The 18,222-nt window shown below is 33.6% G+C and overlaps 2 protein-coding genes across 2 annotated transcripts in view; both read right to left on the bottom strand.

Moving 5' to 3' along the window:
* Positions 1–6,456: 6,456 nt before the first annotated feature.
* Positions 6,457–15,049, bottom strand: hiw (MYC binding protein highwire). The gene is made up of 16 exons (XM_077445537.1): positions 14,825–15,049; positions 14,629–14,743; positions 14,365–14,549; positions 13,718–13,849; positions 12,678–12,839; positions 12,484–12,597; positions 12,280–12,365; positions 11,932–12,229; positions 11,682–11,854; positions 11,410–11,602; positions 10,018–10,293; positions 9,697–9,939; positions 9,515–9,622; positions 9,237–9,437; positions 8,357–8,630; positions 6,457–8,168 (listed from the first exon to the last, which is right to left on the bottom strand). The coding sequence occupies exons 1-16, from the start codon at positions 15,041–15,043 to the stop codon at positions 8,047–8,049; spliced, it is 2,901 nt and encodes a 966-aa protein (XP_077301663.1). The 5' UTR covers positions 15,044–15,049; the 3' UTR covers positions 6,457–8,046.
* Positions 15,050–15,498: 449 nt separating this feature from the next.
* Positions 15,499–18,222, bottom strand: part of LOC143922310 (E3 ubiquitin-protein ligase MYCBP2-like) — a 67,256-nt gene continuing 64,532 nt past the window's right edge. The window contains exons 40-48 of the mRNA XM_077445536.1: positions 18,092–18,162; positions 17,807–17,998; positions 17,512–17,739; positions 17,243–17,421; positions 16,569–16,749; positions 16,257–16,492; positions 16,061–16,186; positions 15,757–15,983; positions 15,499–15,670 (exon numbers count right to left, since the gene is read on the bottom strand). Coding sequence (XP_077301662.1) covers positions 15,499–15,670; positions 15,757–15,983; positions 16,061–16,186; positions 16,257–16,492; positions 16,569–16,749; positions 17,243–17,421; positions 17,512–17,739; positions 17,807–17,998; positions 18,092–18,162 — 1,612 coding nt within the window. The remainder of the gene's footprint in view (positions 15,671–15,756; positions 15,984–16,060; positions 16,187–16,256; positions 16,493–16,568; positions 16,750–17,242; positions 17,422–17,511; positions 17,740–17,806; positions 17,999–18,091; positions 18,163–18,222) is intronic.

Genomic DNA, 18,222 nt, shown 5'->3' with positions numbered 1-18,222 from the left:
TTGCTGAAAAATCAAGATTTTCAGCGATACCATTTTCAATAGGGCTTAGGTGAAGAAGCTAATCTGTTGTTGATTTGCTTTTTCACCTTCATTGTCTTTTTAATTTTTGATGTTTCTATAATTTTACCTTTTTGTTTTCTTATATTACCATGTCGTGCTCACTGTTCATGGAATATTGTATTTTTATTTGTATTTATTGGTGGCAAGACAAATCAGCGCAAACCAACTTAGCGCCGACCTTTGGCGCAAAATCAATTTGCGCGATCAGCACAAAATCAATTTGCGCGATCAGCGAAAATCAATCACCGCGAATTCAGTCAGATTTTGAATTCGCGGTGATCTTATTTTGAAGATCGGTACAATATTTGCGAAGTTTGTCTTTTCCCAGTAGATTGTCTAAAAAAGACAAAAAAACCACACTTTTTGAATATTCCTTCAACTATTCGAATATTTCTTTCATTGACAATAATGTTGCATCTAAGAGAGGATTAAAAACTCGCCCTCTAACTGAACGATAGCTGCAGGGGCTGTAATGTGTATGTGTATGTATGGGTGACCAGTGGCTGTGTGTGTGTGTCGTCGTCTCTCGTTCAGCTCGCTCTGGAGCACGTGCTGGAACAGGGCGGAGTGGGAAATTAGACACGTCAAGTTAGGTTATCCTTGTTTATTAAGGAGTAGATGGCGAGCCGGGGAGTTTCTCGGCGCCTGTGCCCCTTTATGGCGGGGGCTGTGGATGAGTACGCTGGCTGGTCAGGCAAGGTAGACCAGCCACGCTAAGACCATCTCGGCCGGCGGATGGCGGGCGTTTCGTTTGGCCATGTGGGTTTTTGTCTCGGACACTAACTGTTTCTCGTCTTGCGTATTTTCGTCAAATTGCGGTTTCACGCGTCATTCTATTTAATTGGTTAAATACTGACTCTATTTGTAATTCCGCTGCTAAATCTTTAGCTATAATCACTAAAGCCCGGACCCTAAGGGGGCTGTATATTGTTCAAATGTTGTAAATGCATTGTTAAAGGTTTGCCGAACCTTTTTTACAAAGGATTTACAACAATTGAACAATAAACGGCACGCTTCCGGTCCTACCTCTAATAATCACTGAACCGTTTTCTCTACACACAAAAAATATCGTTAATCACGAAATGCACAACTGTAAATAAAGATGAGGGCGCGAGAGAATTCAATAGATGTTCCGACAACCAATGGTCAAATAAAAACTGACACCGGGAAACAATGAGGGTGCATTTCAAAAGAATAGCAGGCAGTGGCGGCTCGTGATAATTTTTAGTGGCGGGTCTGCACTGAAAAAATGTCACCATAATTATTCTATCATGTCATAACAGGACAAAATAAGCACAATTTTTGGCGTACGACCACTTACATGTGGATTTAAGTATTATTGAAAAAAAAACTAGCAAAATTCACCACCCATTAAAGGGGTGCGTCCAAACGCGATGAAGATTTCGAAAAATACGCTGGTACTCCAGTAAGATTGCTAAAAAAAATTCGTGCTTGCTGGTTTCGCGACGCGGATTAAAAAAAACCCCAAAACCTTTTAAAAACTTAACCCCCTAATTCGTAATGAAAAACATTAACCTGTTGACAATGCATCGATACATTGGTTGTTTCATCTGCCATAACAGCTAGATAAGTTGCTTTTTTATTTCAGCACTTATTTGTTCCCTACACACGTTCAAAATACAATCTAAAAGTTCATTTTGAATAGTTTTTGATGTCCCTTTAAAAACCGAAGAAGTTTGAAAATTTTCTTTTAAAGAATCGTCGAAATTTTGTGAATATTCTAGAAGCCCCCGAAAAACTCCTGGATTTTTTGAATTATCTGTTTCATCGTGTCCCCTCATTGGTATTTCAAATTTACCGCAAAATTTAACGCAATCAATAATTTTAAATAAAATATCCCGATTTTTTTTGACGTTTTCGTTATGCTTATCTATTTCCCGCTGACAAGCTTCCCAAAATCGTGAGATTACACACATTTTTTAAGTGTTCGACACTTCCCTCGTGTTTTTAAATTTATCGTTTAAATGTTTTAAGTCAATAACTCCTGTTTTCGTCCAAGATGCTTCGCCTGGCGACTCGCCTCCAAACAAAAGACACGGATAACAAAATAACGCGTTTTTTTCTGTACATCTCGTTAACCAATTGTATTTTTTATAAATGTCTGGATTAAATTTTCGCGAGTAACTAAAAGATCTACTAGTTGCAGGCTGTGAAATAATTAAATTGGGCGTGAGGCAGCCTAATGCTTTTATAGCGACTTTTTCGGTAAGTTCTTGTCGCGAAAAGTGCAAATTTTGTAAATATTTTACTGAATTCTTTTGTTTAAAAAAAATCTTAATATATTTAAATAAAAATTACGAGAAAAAGTTAAACAGATTTGAAAAAAGTTTGCTGTTATCAAAATGAAAACGACTCACCGAAGATTTGATGAGGGCTCGTACACAACCAATTAAGAGTAACGAAAACGAATAAAGCTGTGATTGTGCGATTCAACTAATCAAATGTAAGATCAAGCGCGCGAAATCTTAAACGAACTGACAGATGAATGTCGTTTAACAGGCGAAGGCTGCCGAGTGTCTAGCCCAAAACGGCAGAGTGAGTGAAAGAGAAAAAGCTATCTGCAGTTGCAAATAGCTCTTTCTCTTTCTCGTTCCGAAACTCCGGGCTGCGCAGCGTTCAGCGCGGCGCTGTAACACTTTACAGCCAGTACAGCAACATTTTAATTCATCTGTCACCATACAAGTTAGTGGGGTCTTCGAAACGGTCAACATTACTTACAATATCACCCTTTTGGGTATGGGTGATATTGTAAGTAATATTTACTCTGTCGAAGGCCCCAATAGTTCGTCCATCCAACTAATAAAAAAAATATCATTAATAAATAAAATATTAAATGTATTATTAAACATATATCTTAGAATTTTATAGGAGGGGCTGCAGCCCGGCAGCCCATTAGGACGAGCCGCCACTATTATCAGGTAGTTTTTTTTTGTTCTCTACTTATTTACAAACACGTGTTGGAAATTGTAAGGCGTAACAGAAATATAATACAAAAGGTATGCGCCTTCGCCATGAATAGAATCTGCTGGCACAAAATTTTGAACATTGATAATATAATTTCTAAATCTGTAATGTAATATTTTGAAACGCCTTCGGATCAATCTTAACATACTCAATAGTGCCCTAACATACTCCGCGCCTTCTGGTGGTGCCCGACTTTGCCCCCCCCCCCCCTAAAACCGGCACTGTCTTTATATGAAATCGTAAAAATAATTCACGAGAGGACGAACACCAAAAAGTTATGCTTACGTTGGTAGCTACAATTACTAGCCATGCCTTCGCTTTCTGATTGGCTACTACTATCTTTTAACAGTTGAATATGACGTTTGCGCTGTCAAAGTGATTTTTTAAAGTAAGGTGACCGTTCGTACTGGCTTTTTGGATATCTAACCTGGTAGAATCCTTGGGATGATCCTGTTTATAAATATTGAAATTGATTTTTTTTTTTAGTAATGTGCATCCATGATTTTCGAGGGTTCATTAACGTTTTTAACTCTGCACTTGAATGCCCCCATAGCGGCGGCATCGAAGTTTGTCGTATTATTCGACGGCATATTAATTTAGTGTCATTTAAACTTTTATTGGTTATTTTAAATATTTGAACTTCCATTATATATTTATAACACAGATAATATTAGTAGGAATCCATAATAATAAGTTGACAATTCGTATAAGAATAAAAGGTGTTGACGTTTAAACCAAGAACGCGCGCGAAAACGTAAGTCGCGTGTGCTCAGAACTACTCTTTCGACTATTTTCTAAAATCTTTGAGTTATTTCATTGATAATATTTTTTATGAAATAACTTTGAGTATTATTCAAATAAGATATAATAAAATTTTTACAACCACTTTAATGTTTTCTGCAATGGTCAATTGTTTTCACGCCAGTTCGAAGTATAAGTCGGTTGGTGTTGCACGTATTAGTTTTCTTATCAGTACTACGAAAGACTTTTCAACCCAAAAAATGGCAAAAAATCAAAATAACTCTGAAGATATCGATAGCGATGATGACGAACTTATTTTCGATATTTACAAAAACACCAGGGCTAATGTAAGGGACACAGGCACTGATAGTGAACAAGATAATGACAGTGATGCAATACAACCGAAAAGAAGAAGATTGTGTATTGACAGTGATAGTAATGACAGTGAAAGTAGTGACAGTGATGCAATGCAAATAGAGAGAAGAAGATTACACACCGAAAGTGATAGTTACGAAAATACAGAGACAGCAAGGGATGCAGTAAATACGAGCAATGAATGGATAGATGTTACAGAGGTAGATTTAATTCCAGACAAAATAAATTTCTCTACTTCTTCTCCCAAGATTACTGGACCACAAATTCCTCCAAACTTAAAAGAGCCACTTGATTTTTTCAATTTATTTTTTACACGGGATTTAGTCGATAAAATAGTTAAAGAAACCAATATATATGCAAAGAAAAAAATACCTGAGATGCAATTAAATCAACTATCTATTTGGCATTCTTGGGTTGATGTGCAAAATAAAGAATTTCTAGCCTTTATTGGCGTAGTTTTGAATATGGGAACGATGCCTCTCGCTAATATTCAAGAATATTGGTCCACCAGATACAACAGCAGAATCCCTTTTTATTCAGAAGTATTTACCAGGGATAGATTCATGCAAATATTTTGGATGTTGCATTTGAATAGTAATTTACCCGATAATACTTTAAAAACACGTATCCAAAAGGTGGATAATTTTCTAGAATATTTAGATTCAAAATTTTCAGACTACTTTATACCAAATAAAAATATATCTGTGGATGAATCTGTCGTAAAATTTAATGGTAAAATATCATTTATCACATACAACCCGAACAAACGCTCGAAATTGGGGATAAGAATTTATGTGTTAACAGATGCGGAAACTGGGTACATTCACTCCATTTTACCATATTATGGGAGTATCATATCAGCTGAACTTACTTGTCCAGAGCTACCTGTATCATGTAGAGTACCACTTCATCTATACAAAAAATTGCTACAAAAAAATCCAAGTGCCACGGGTTATCATATATTTACAGACAGATATTATACTAGCATACCACTTGCTGAAGAACTGTTGAAATTAAAATGCCATCTTACAGGAACTATTCTGACGAACCGAAAATATTTGCCGCAAGTGATTAAAAAACCAAAATTTACGAAAACCAAGAAAATAATCGCATACAAAAAAAATAATATTCTGCTACTCTCATGGAGGGATAATGGAGTTGTCACATTTTTAAGCACATGTGATAAATCAGGTCACAGGACAGTCCAACGAAAAATGCGAGGTAGTACTGTAAATATAGAAAAACCTGAGGTTGCAATCAACTATACAAAAAGTATGGGTGGAGTAGATCGGGCCGATCATTACGCATCCACGTATTGTTTTTTACGAAAATCCCTGAAGTGGTGGAGAAAATTATTTTTTTGGGGCATGGAGGTATGCGTAATTAACTCCTTTATAATATATAAAATAACAAAGGCAGAAAAAAACGAAACTCCAATGACCCACTTGGAATTTGTCAAATTGTTGGTTGATCAGCTAGTAGGCGATTTTCGACAGGGCGCAGGTTCAACAGGTTGCACTTCTGCTCTTCCTACAGAAGATAGACTTATTGACAAGCTTCATATACTTCGTTCAGGGACCAAGAAAGATTGTGCAGTGTGCTCCAATAGGAAAATTCCAGGTACCAGGCGGGAAACACGATTGTACTGTGATACTTGCGTCTCTAAGCCGGGACTCCATTTGGGAGATTGTTTTGTCAAGTATCATACAAAAATAAAATTTAAAAACTAATTTTTAAGGCTTTTTGTATTCACTATTTATATATGTATTCGTTAATAAATAAAAAAAAATGTTGTTTTATATGTACATATATATTTTTTTGTTTAATACACTTCAGGATAATTAAAAAAAAAATGTGTCAACCCACGACTTTATCTATTATGTATTTGAGAAATAAAATAAGTATAAAAAACAAAATTCGATAGTGAAACATACATACGTACGTTCACGTACTATTAGAGCACTTTCGTACGCACATACACTGGTTATGAGAGAATTTTCGATACAAATTGAGCGCAAATGTAGGGAAACTCCCAAAATTCATATACAATCGAACCGTAGGTCCGTTGTACGTGTGTTTATATCATGAGCCTGGTGTAGATTTTGATATCGATGACCTGATCATCGGAACATGTCGAATGATAATGATGTAAGCCTTCATCTCCATTATTATATGTAAGTTTGTAATTTTTGATGGGGTGTTTTTTGCAATGTGAATAAATGCATGTATGTATGTATGTGTTATTATTCTATTATTGAATAAAAGAAACAAGATATTTTTAAATTTTTATTTGTTACATTCAGTTTTCAAAGCAACATTTATAATTCAACACCACATTTATTATTTTTAATTTACCATTTTACATATTCTGTGGAGCTGGTTCCAAGCCAACTGCAACTGTGTTTAGAAGTATGTAAGTATGTATTTATATGTACGTACTTAGAGTACATGATGCATATTTAGCAGAACACCTACGAATTTCTTCACATTCGAGATTGCCAATGGGATGTTGCGTTTTGGCGGTGCTATATGACCAACAGTACACATTAGTAAAATGTTAATTAAAATAAACTGTATTTCTGTGATGCACTACAACACTTCCGAGTTTTGGACATATTCTCAATAAATCAAACCAGTGTGCATGTACACAAATACAAAGAAAAAGTAATACTGGAACATTCTGGACTCTACTATTGTAAAGTAATTTAAAATTAAACACCTATTATATCAGTAATATTATGTAGACATTTAACATTCAATATTGAAATGGAAACATTCAGATGTGAAACAAATATTACAAAGCAATTATTTTTCAACACATTCAGCCCGGCGCATGATTTCTTACATTTGCCCATGTGGCGACACTGTCACGCGTATCGGCACCCTTTTACGCGTGACGGCATTAAATCACTTTATATAATGAGTTGAACGTGTTAAAATAGCAAATACACTTTAAAGTAGCAAATACAATTTATATTAATATGTCTTTCAAACATCCATTATTAATAAGAAATCAAAGTTTACAATAAAAATAATTATCTTATGCACTAATAAAACAATTTTAAATAATTTGGCGGAATTATCTCCCATTTTCACTACAATAACAATATTAAACTATTATCCTTTTTAATATCCATTATCAAGAAAAGGATTTGAGTGTTTGAAATTTAAATTATAGCTCTATAAGTGTACCATTTAGGAAAGAAAATTTGCTTAAACAAGTAAAATTCTATGTATCGAGTTAGTAGTAGAATAGAAAATAAGGTTGTGCTTATTAATAAATCATTTTCAAACGAACAAAGGATGAAAATAAACAAAAATTAATAACAAATTCCAAATATGTATCACATCAGCAATAAATAAACATAATGTCAAATCTTTCAATTGGATATACATATATATGTATGTACCACATATGTGTGTACATAAGATTAAAATAAATTAATAAATACATCCATACTACACAGATAACATATATTCATACATGTTTATTATAACACGTATGCAAATTAGTGAAATTACATATATAGCATGCAAATTATTTGTAAATTTGTTGTACAACAAATAGTACTATTTTTACTAGAACATCAATTATAAGTTTAATACTTTTGATAATATTTTATTTAATCTTTACTAGAGAACAGTATTTGTCCATGAAAACATCAATTATAAGTTTAATACTTTTGATAATATTTTATTTAATCTTTACTAGAGAACAGTATTTGTCCATGAAAACATCAATTATAAGTTTAATACTTGTGATAATATTTTATTTAATCTTTACTAGAGAACAGTATTTGTCCATGAAAAAAAAATATAATTTTTTTTTTAAATATGACGACTTTCTCTGTTTGAGAAGTATGGAATGTTGTCGTATTAAACATATTAAAAAGATTGGAATTTTCGGCATATTCCACAACCCAGAGCGTATTCTTGTCCAGTAGGTGGATGTGAAACACCGAGAGGACACTCATCTTGTGTACCATCGAGTTGTACACCTTTCGGACCTGAAACATAAAATTGTCCACATATATACATATGTGTGTATGCATGCATATAATATTTTTGATTTTATTTCTGACTTGTCCCTAATATGTCACTTTATGACTAGATACAGACAAAATATTTTATAATACATACACATACTAAATTGTTTTAGTCAATTTTAATTGGTGATCATAATAAATAAACATACCAGCTGGACAATGGGGCAAGCATTCAATAGGTATATTTCTGATGCGTTGGAATTCATCGTGACATCCACTACAGAAGTGCGTATTGCCCAAGCAGAAAAAGACAGCGAGGGTGCAACAGAATCGGCACTTGTATTCCAGAAAATCAGCACCATGTTTTGAGCATATTTGCCTGCAGGCAACATTACTGCATCCACCGCACAGAAGTTCTTCTGGATTGTAGTTCGTGTTAGCACCGGCTCCAGCGTCACATCTGGCTTCTCCACCAAAGTATGTCTAATGTATTAAAACAAAAATAAAGTTAATGACGCACACGTACCGTTCTCTCCAAAAAATAAAGAAAATAATATAGAGGAGATGTATAAGGAGAGATATCACTTCCGGAAGGTATTACAGAAACATTACCAGTAATCGATTTTTAGTAAAAATCAGTTAAAACCTCAAGGTTGAATTTTCTGACGATGACCATATGTACTTCATCCATTGATACTTCGTATACATATATGTTACAGTCCAAGGATACATTTCGTTCATTGAACATATTAGTTTGTTCATTCTCATTTCTTTTTATTAAATTGATTTGTTTGTGTATGGAATTCATACACATACTATGAATGTACTTACTTTTAATTTATACCTATTTCATTACCAATAATTAAATAAATTGGATTACATGTCAATTCTTAGTGATTTTCTATATATTGAAAATCGCTATTATTTTTACTACTAATAATATTATACGATGGCAAGAAAAGGCCATCTTACTAAAATCGTTCAAGCTGGAGTCGAAGTCGGAGACGAATCATAGAATAAAGCCGGAGTCGGTAAATTTCTATATCTACATATGTACACAAACTATTTTAGATTTATAATGCAATTGACCTTTTTGCATCTGAAGCATATATAATATGCGTATTTATCCATGGCGTATGCAGTAGCATCGTTGTTGTATCTCAGAGCTATAGCAGAAGCGTCTTTCTGTCCTTCATAATCGAGCCTCGCTAATGCCTTTCGTTTCACTTCTTCTTCCAATTCTCGAATAGGTTGTAATACGTCAAATATCGAAACGTGATCAATGTCTTTCTGAAAAATTCACAAAAAAAAACTTTTATTATTAAACACCACTGTTAAATAATTTCTTTAAAAAACGTCATATTTACTTTGCATATGGGGCATTGTGAGAATGTGAAAGTGATTCTCGGTCCGACCCACTTATTTTCCAAAATGTTAACTGCACATTTGAAATGAAACACGTGTCCACACTTAAACTGAAAAATCAAAATGGCAATACAATACAACTGTAATTTAAAGCGTGCATACATACACACATTTAGTCACATACCTGAATAGATGGAGCCGCCGAGAGGGGATCGCAAAAGCAGATCATGCACATATCTTCGGCATCTTGACGCAGAGGTGCTGGACGAGCCGGAGTCAACAAAGCGGCAGCTTGGTCCATTTGCGACGACGTCTCCAGTAGGGATGCACATCCCCGGAGACACGGCAGACACGGATCTTCGTTCAGGATTCCACCGCACTGGTGACCGCACATCAGTAGCCGAGTGCACGATATCTTGCTCAGATTCTGAACACGATCAAATACGTCAGAAAAAAGAATGCCAGATTTTATTTTATTGTTATGATTAAAATGCACATAGATTACCTGACATTCTTGATCGGCGCACACGTTTCCAATTGCCAAAAGACCGGTGTTATTTTGCTTGCTGCAATACCTGCACACACCTGTCGGAGCTGTGGTTTGAGTTTTCCACCCGAAGCCGAGCACTTCGTTGGCATTTACATTATCCAACTCGGTGCGAAATTCGATCATGGCTTTTAAAGTTTGATGATCAACTAGTGCCAGCAGCCAGAACAATTTGACACGGCCACATCCTTCGTGCACGTCGACTCTTATTGTATTCTTGACAGATTTGCAAACCTATAACAGTGTAATGGTTACATAACATAATTGTTTATTACTTTATCTATGTACGTAGTAACAATAGATTTGTGATCATGCGAAAATTCGAACTCGAGATTTTGACTGATTCGAACTTGGAATCGATCACCGATCACGTTTTCATGATTTAGGAAAAATGTGTGTGGCTGTGTGTCCGTGTATTTTGGGGATTTTTTGAACACCGTTAGCCCTATCGAACCGAAACTTAGTATCGGTTACTGAAATTCTTATAGACATTACGAAAATTTTTTTCAAATTTTTAAGTTGACCGGAAATGGTACCTCCCCTTAAAGGTGTCCTCTTTTTTTTAAGTTTTTGAATTCAATTATCTCCCAAACCGCTAACTGAATCGGACTGAATTTTTTTTACTTGTAATAGAAATTATAAATTTTATAAACTAATATTTGTTGAATATTTTTACCTAAACCCGAAGTAGTACTTTTACTCTAGAGAATCGAGGTTTTTTATGTTTTTCTCAGAAAAATTTTGGTTTATTGAACTGAAATTTCATATCTAGAAGTTTAAGCTTAATATCAAGTTATGTATAAAATTTGGTAAGCATCCGTCAACCGGAAGTGGCAGTTTACTCTTGTTCGATTTTTCTTCCACTATTTTTTTCGACCCCTTAAACAAGTGTACTCTTCATGAAAAAATTCAAGTTTAATTCTTGTATCAATGTGATGAAAATAAAAAAAATCACTAAATTTAATAAAGCGGAAGTGGGTATTTTTCCTCTTAGAAAAGTCAAAAATGTTGTGGCCACTATTCATTCCACACCCTTGAGCGTATCAAACTAAAAATTATATTTGTATTCTTTATGTACTAACTTAGAGCTGATAAGGTTTCGGTCAAAATTCGTAAACCGGAAGTAGTATTTTTTTTTTTAAATATTTCATTATTTTATTTTGATTTTTTTAACTATTTTTATTTTTTTGATATTTAATGTGTACGATGATTATAGTGATTTTAAGTAATACAAAAAATTTGGAACAAAATCCGACAGTCGGAAGTAGAATTTTGTATTGTGTAAGATTCACTACATTTGCGCACAATTTGTAACGAAAAACAAAAAATGATATATTTCACAGTATCAACCTGTCTTTGATGAGATCTATTTCGCCTATGCAGATGAAGAATACGGTCACATTCTTGACAGTTCGGTCCGCAGACAAAGCATTCGATCATCGCGTGAGTGACTCCATCATCATGGTTTATACAGAACTGTTTGGTGGTATCCGTTCTATCTATATTAGTACCCAACGTATTGTCGAAGCCAAGGGTGGTCAATCTAAATCATATTAGTTTACAATGTAACTGTTGCAGATATAGATAAATTAATATATGGATGAATTCTATATATGTACTACCTTACGACTTCCTCCTGCTGAAGGACTCCCAACGATCCCAATGCAAGCCACAGAGTCGGCATAGATAGACAGTTAAAGGGGATTTTTTCGTTATCGGTGTAGAATGTAAGTTTGAATATAGCATCAACAATGTATGCCTTAGTAGCTTCTGCCCACAAAGGAGATATTTTGCCCTAAAAATTTTAATATTATTAAATGTATTATTAATTATTATAACGATATATATAGACACCAGTTGTTAGAAACTTACTTGGAGCATGTCCATAAGTAAATCGGTGACCATCTTGGCATGTTTGTGTGAAATTTGACCACGCAAAAACCACAAATTTGGCGGAAGGTCGCCTACTAAGCAATCATGCAAATTTACTGTTGTTGTTGAAATTTTCGTAAAGAAACCAGGCATTACATCTGAACCACTCGGAAAAAAGGAACTTCGAGATGGAATTCCTTTGATTTTCACAGCCAATGATTTGCTGATACAACTTATTAGATGATCTATGAGTGTCACGCTAAAATTTGAATGTAAGAATATAACAATTAGGTAAATAAATAAGATAAGATTTCATTCAAATTAAGTTGTAATTTGTTTCTCAATTACCTGGGTGAGTTTGACGAATGTTGTAGCGCTGAATTGATCTGATGAGGTGAAATATCTTTTATCATTCGTCTTAGTATTGCTATTACCTACAAACATTTGTATAAAAAAATTGTTTTAATATCACATTATAACTACTATATGTAATGCTTAAATATTTCGTATAAACTTTTTTTAAAGCTTATTTCTAATTATGGATTTACTAACTTGTCTTTGGACTCGCCCACTTCCAATATGTAGCAATGTTAACAAATCTTTGATAACAAATACATTTTCTGAAAGGTACACACATCCTGAATGACTTCCTGACAGAGCTAATACCTGAAATTTCCAAATAAAAAAGTCGAATTTTAAAATTAATCAATACTTCAGCTGCAAAAGAAGTATTGGTTATTTTTTACCATCGACAGCATTTGGAAGCAATATTCTTCGGGATTGACAGAATATTCGTCAGCAGTTTCTACTGGGGTATCTTCCGATTCATTTAGGTATTGTAATTTTTCGAACGTCTCTTTTGCACGTTTAGTTTCAGAACTAACTGCCGATATGATATGTGCGACAATCTGTACATATCATATCGGAAAAAGAAAAATGAAAAATAAATACATACAATAATTAGCAGATTCAAGGTAGAGGGCACAATGACATTTATCTTTTATAACAAACATTTCACTATTTTAGCAATCAAATTTAAGAAAAAATAACACATAGTTGGTCTAGCAAATAATATATTTAAAATTTGTATGCATATTTCTTGCCATTTAAACTTCATTTTCATGTAATTGAAAGAAGTATCAAAACATTCATTTTAATGAGGATTTCAGAAAATGTGCGTACATACATACATATGTGAACTACTGTGAAAAAGCATGCAATTATTATCAGGGATGTAGTGTTATAAAATGAAGTGCCGGAACGCTGAATTTACTAATTTTAACCCCCCCCCCTCGAAAAAACCTCTAAAAAATAAATTAATGTTTACTACATTTAAAAAAATCTATATATAATATATCTATATGGGGTTGAATTTTTTTCTGTTTGCGAATTTCGAAATAAAAGCACGATTTTGTATGAAAATCGGTATTTGAGGTCAAAATTTCGAATTCAGAAATTTTAGAAAAGTAACAAAGTGCGTTCCGGCTTAGAAAAAAAGTGCCGTAATGTCGCTCCGGCTTGCTCCGGTCCCACTACACTACTGATTATTGTGTTTATAACATACATAAAAACATAATCTTATGTTGAAATAAAATACGCAAATAATATGGAATACAATAATAAACGCCAGAAAACCATAGTTAACTACGCTGTGCAAATGAGACAACGTACAAAAGAAACGCTTTTTTCATAAAAAAAAAGTGGATTTATTACAGTAAACAACAAAATTCAAGCATCACAAAAAACATAAATATGACATCAAATAATTTTAGAATTTCGTTTTTACCTGTTTTTGCAACGACGAAAATTTATTTTTAGAGAATAAAACACCCACCATGTGTTCTTTTAAATCATTGTTTTCTCTTGACGATGGAATTTCGACAGAATCAACATCTGACTCTTTTAGCTTTTCGAATACCTGTAATAATATTAAATAAATTTATATTTGTTGAAAAATGCTTCTGAATCGCTCAACATAAAATTTGGCATAATTGTTCTATGATATGTATGTATTTCCGAATAACGAATTTAGGGTTGTCAATCCCCAATATAGGTGTTTTATTCTTATGTAGACATAAATTTTATAATTATTATACATTTTTGTGTACTTTTTTTTATTGGCCGTCAAGCCAATTTATTGTAATATTTACATTTGGTAGTAATATCTAAGCAGCAATTATGAAATTTCATCAGAGATGATTTTTTTGTTCAATTAAGATGAAGTATTAACTCCATCAACTAATTTCGCATTTCCTTTCCAAATCTATGATCACCATATTGCACTTATTCTATAGAATAACATTGCAATTTTTAAATATCTTGTCTCCAACACCTTGTGAATAAAGATCAATAACTATCCAGTGGCTGAAGGCTAAACAATAGACCAACTAGCTGATTAGCTGACTCCATAACTTTGATATTCGCGCTACTTACTTGTGATGCAATATTCTTAAAAATTTTGAGTGTTTCGACTTCAATACAGTTTTGAAGAACAGTCGACGTGGTAACTGTTGAAAAGTATCCTTTGTGAGGTTCATCCAGCACGACCAACTGCCGGACGCGAACTGAGGAATCATATCCACTCAATTCGCAAATCACGACAGACACGTCTTTGGCCACTGAAATAAAATTGATATTTCTTATTAATATACTCGAGCTCACATTTGGGTCTAGAGTTTCAGTGCGCGAAACAATTACCCGGTAAAGAACAAATCAACCATTCGTTGCTGGTAGATATGAGATGGAAATATTTATGATGTTGAATATCGTCAGCGTCAGATCCCACCCTGAAGTCGACGAGTTCTGTCTTGTTCTGCACAATCAAATAAATAATGTTAGCCAACAATTTTAGTATTACACAGTAAATGAAATCAAACGCAAACTAAATTCTCACTTGGGTGTCTCTAGTGTTATCGATATGTAAGCAAACGAAGCAATGCTCCGAATATACGCCGTCAGGGAACGTGATTTGAATCCAGCTGTGTTTGGTACGGTCGACTTCGGCCGATTCCCAAAACGTTTCTGTCGATCCATCGGTCAGATACATCATCATTTCCGAGTGTGAAGACACTTTGAGTTCACAATCTGATGTGATATCCACAAAACTGTTCATGTATGGAAGGTCCTATAAGTTAAAAAAATATACAATTTAATTTTGTTGTACGCTAAAGTATGATAATCATATATGTATATATAATATTGTCATATATGTAATATCGCTATTCTATTCACCGTACTATAATAATCGTTTCGATTCGAAATACATATGTATGTCACAGCTAAACCACTGCCAACAAAACGTATAAGAACATAACAATAAAAGAAAAAAACTTCTATATATACTATTGCTATCAAGTCTCTGAGCGTTTATCGCTATCTATTGAAAATTTATTTAATTAATTGATTTTTGCTATTGGTGTTTTATATTGTTTACATGTATGTATGTAAGTAGGTAGGTAGTTTTTACCATTTTTTTTCATATTTATTTTTATTAAATAACTTAATATGCCAACACCCATGCGATGATATTTCATCGGGTACAACACTAGTACATGATAATAATGACCATTATGGCATAATAGGATTTTCTAAAATGCCACAAAGATTCGAATTATCACCAATTGAATATAAAATACTCACTCGAGTGTTGATAAGTTTGGGGGATTTAGGCGGCACTTCTTCGTTGTGACCCTCTTCACAGTGAGACAGAATTTTGCTTAGTGTTTTTATAATACCGCATCTGAAAAATATACAATATATAAAATATCACACCCCAAATGGAAATACTCGAAGATAATCATTAATGTAATTATAGTATAGCATTACCTATGTAAAAATAAATGGTCTTGCGATGAAAACTTTAAAGCGCATGTCCGCACAGCTTGCAACAGTAATGGCGAAGCCGGGGGCATCATCGGAATCAATTCACACACGCTGAGCAAGAATCGATAGAGCATATCCCTCAATTTTATGTGCGAGTTATTTCCATATTTATCTAGTGATTCTTTCCACGGATAAAAAATCTTCATTGGTTTATTTTCATTTTCCGAATTCTGAAATAGTCAAGTCTTTAAAATTGATGTTTGCTCATATATCTAACTGATGAACTACACGCATATAAAATACATACATCAGCTCTTTCGGGCTTCTTTTCGGTGACGATGTCAGAATTTTGGTTCATGGCGTCAACAAACCACCACATCAGATCGTGCAAGCATATCGGGTGTGTCACATTACGAAGCATCCAGTTAAATGCCTAAATTTATCACAAAACGTTTAATATTCGATAATATTGATTGACCTTCATAATGATTAATATAACCAACCTCCAATCCGTATTTTCTCATGACGGCTACCCGTACGGAATTTACCATCTTTTGTTCGATGGCGGCAATATTTTGCTGTTTGGCTATGAACGACATGACTGGCCTCGACATGATGAGCTCCTTGCTGACTTTCAGTGGAGAAGACATAGGAAGTGTGATCGATGTAGCTTGTTTCACTTTTAAACCAACCAAAGCTTGCAAAGCCGGACTCGGATTGCACAGCAATGAAGACATAGCTGTAATTCATCGATCATATAAATAAAATAATCAACTGAATTAACACACACAAGAGAAAAATTGAACGAGGATTACAAGTCAACGGAGTTTTGGGTCGGATGAATTTGTGGGAATCGCTTCCAGGGAACATTTGAAACGCATCTTGACCCATAGAAACTGATCGATGGAATCGGGGATTGTATCCTGAAGTTGACGGTCCTGGATTAAAGTCGTCCGATGTCGAAGGACTATTTCCATTGTCATTTAATTCATTTAACTGGAAATTAATTTAAGTATTATAGACACACACATACATACAATTAAATGATTACTCACATTTTTTTATTATATGTATATGTAAATATAATATATACAAGCCAACGGACTAGCAGTATAAGCTCAGAATTTAAATTTTTCAATAATTTTATAGCTTTAATTCATACCTTTTTTATATACTGATTTAATCACGAGGAGTTTAATAAATATTACTTTGTACACATAATAACTTGGGAGAAATTGTTATTACATTGATGTATTATATAATATATACATAAGTAGTTCTCTAAAAAGGATTCTGTGGATCACCACATCATGAATATTTTAAATATGTGCAATGAAAAGGCAAAACTTATAAAATACGATTATTACATATGCAGTTTTGAATTATTTTTTGCAAAACTACGTCCCCATATGAAATTTGTTTTATGTGAATTATGTCATTTGTCCGTTAACTTCATAAAAATTGTAGTAAAAAAAATATTTTATTGTACATTGAAAGGTATTGAAGATTCCGACGAAATTTTTTTGTTGTACATTGTCTCTTCGAGACTATTTGTATTGACATCATCAGCGTTAAACAAACTCTTGAGGCACTGATAGGATGTCACTGAAGGCCAGGAGTTTCCTGTTGCACTGGAAGATTCGGCAGAAGTGTTGGGAGGATCGTTGTCTAATAATAAAACGAAATGAAATGTTACCTTAGATAATTGTGTGCAAATACATTATTGAATATATGTACATTGTTAATTAAAACTCGTACCTTTTTTTGCTGCCGATACCATGTGCAATGAGAACATGGCATTTTTCATTGTCATTGAATGATGATTAATAAGTAAATCTTCTAGATCGTTGTCAGTTTGATTCACTTCACCATCTGATTCAGATTGATCCACAATTTCTGAATCGAGATCTGTGATCGAGATCGAGCGTTTTTGCATATGTTTATTATGACATGGTGAACACATTGTATAACGGGTTTCTGTGAAATCTACAAATTTAATTAATGGCATGTACAATATAAGTAAAAAAAAAAAACACGAAAAAATGATAGAAACCTTTGATAAGTTGACCACAAACACCACTTTGCATTAAAGTGATTTCTCCTTCAGAGTTATGGCAGAAAATGTCGGTCTCTTTTGAACAACCTGGATGTGTATCACACAAATGTGATATGAAATAAGGTTGTAAGATGAAAATATTGCAATATCTGCAACACATATCTTTATAACGAGTTTTTTCCAAATCATCTGTAAAAGACAATAGATGAAGTAAAATAAAAAAAAAATCATATTTTGTGTGTATGTAAATGTACATATGTATGTATGTATGTATATACTAACCAGATGGTTCGTCGTTCACTGCATCATCTTTCATGTGATCTGGGTTTTTATCTGTTTCTGGAATATTTTCTCTGAAACAAAAATCAAATTATAAATAAAACTTATGCATGAAAAATCAAAGTACGTTAGTT

Source organism: Arctopsyche grandis, chromosome 2 (genome assembly GCF_051622035.1).
Source record: "Arctopsyche grandis isolate Sample6627 chromosome 2, ASM5162203v2, whole genome shotgun sequence".
NCBI lineage: Eukaryota > Metazoa > Arthropoda > Insecta > Trichoptera > Hydropsychidae > Arctopsyche > Arctopsyche grandis.
This window is presented reverse-complemented; position numbering and strand designations above follow the sequence as displayed.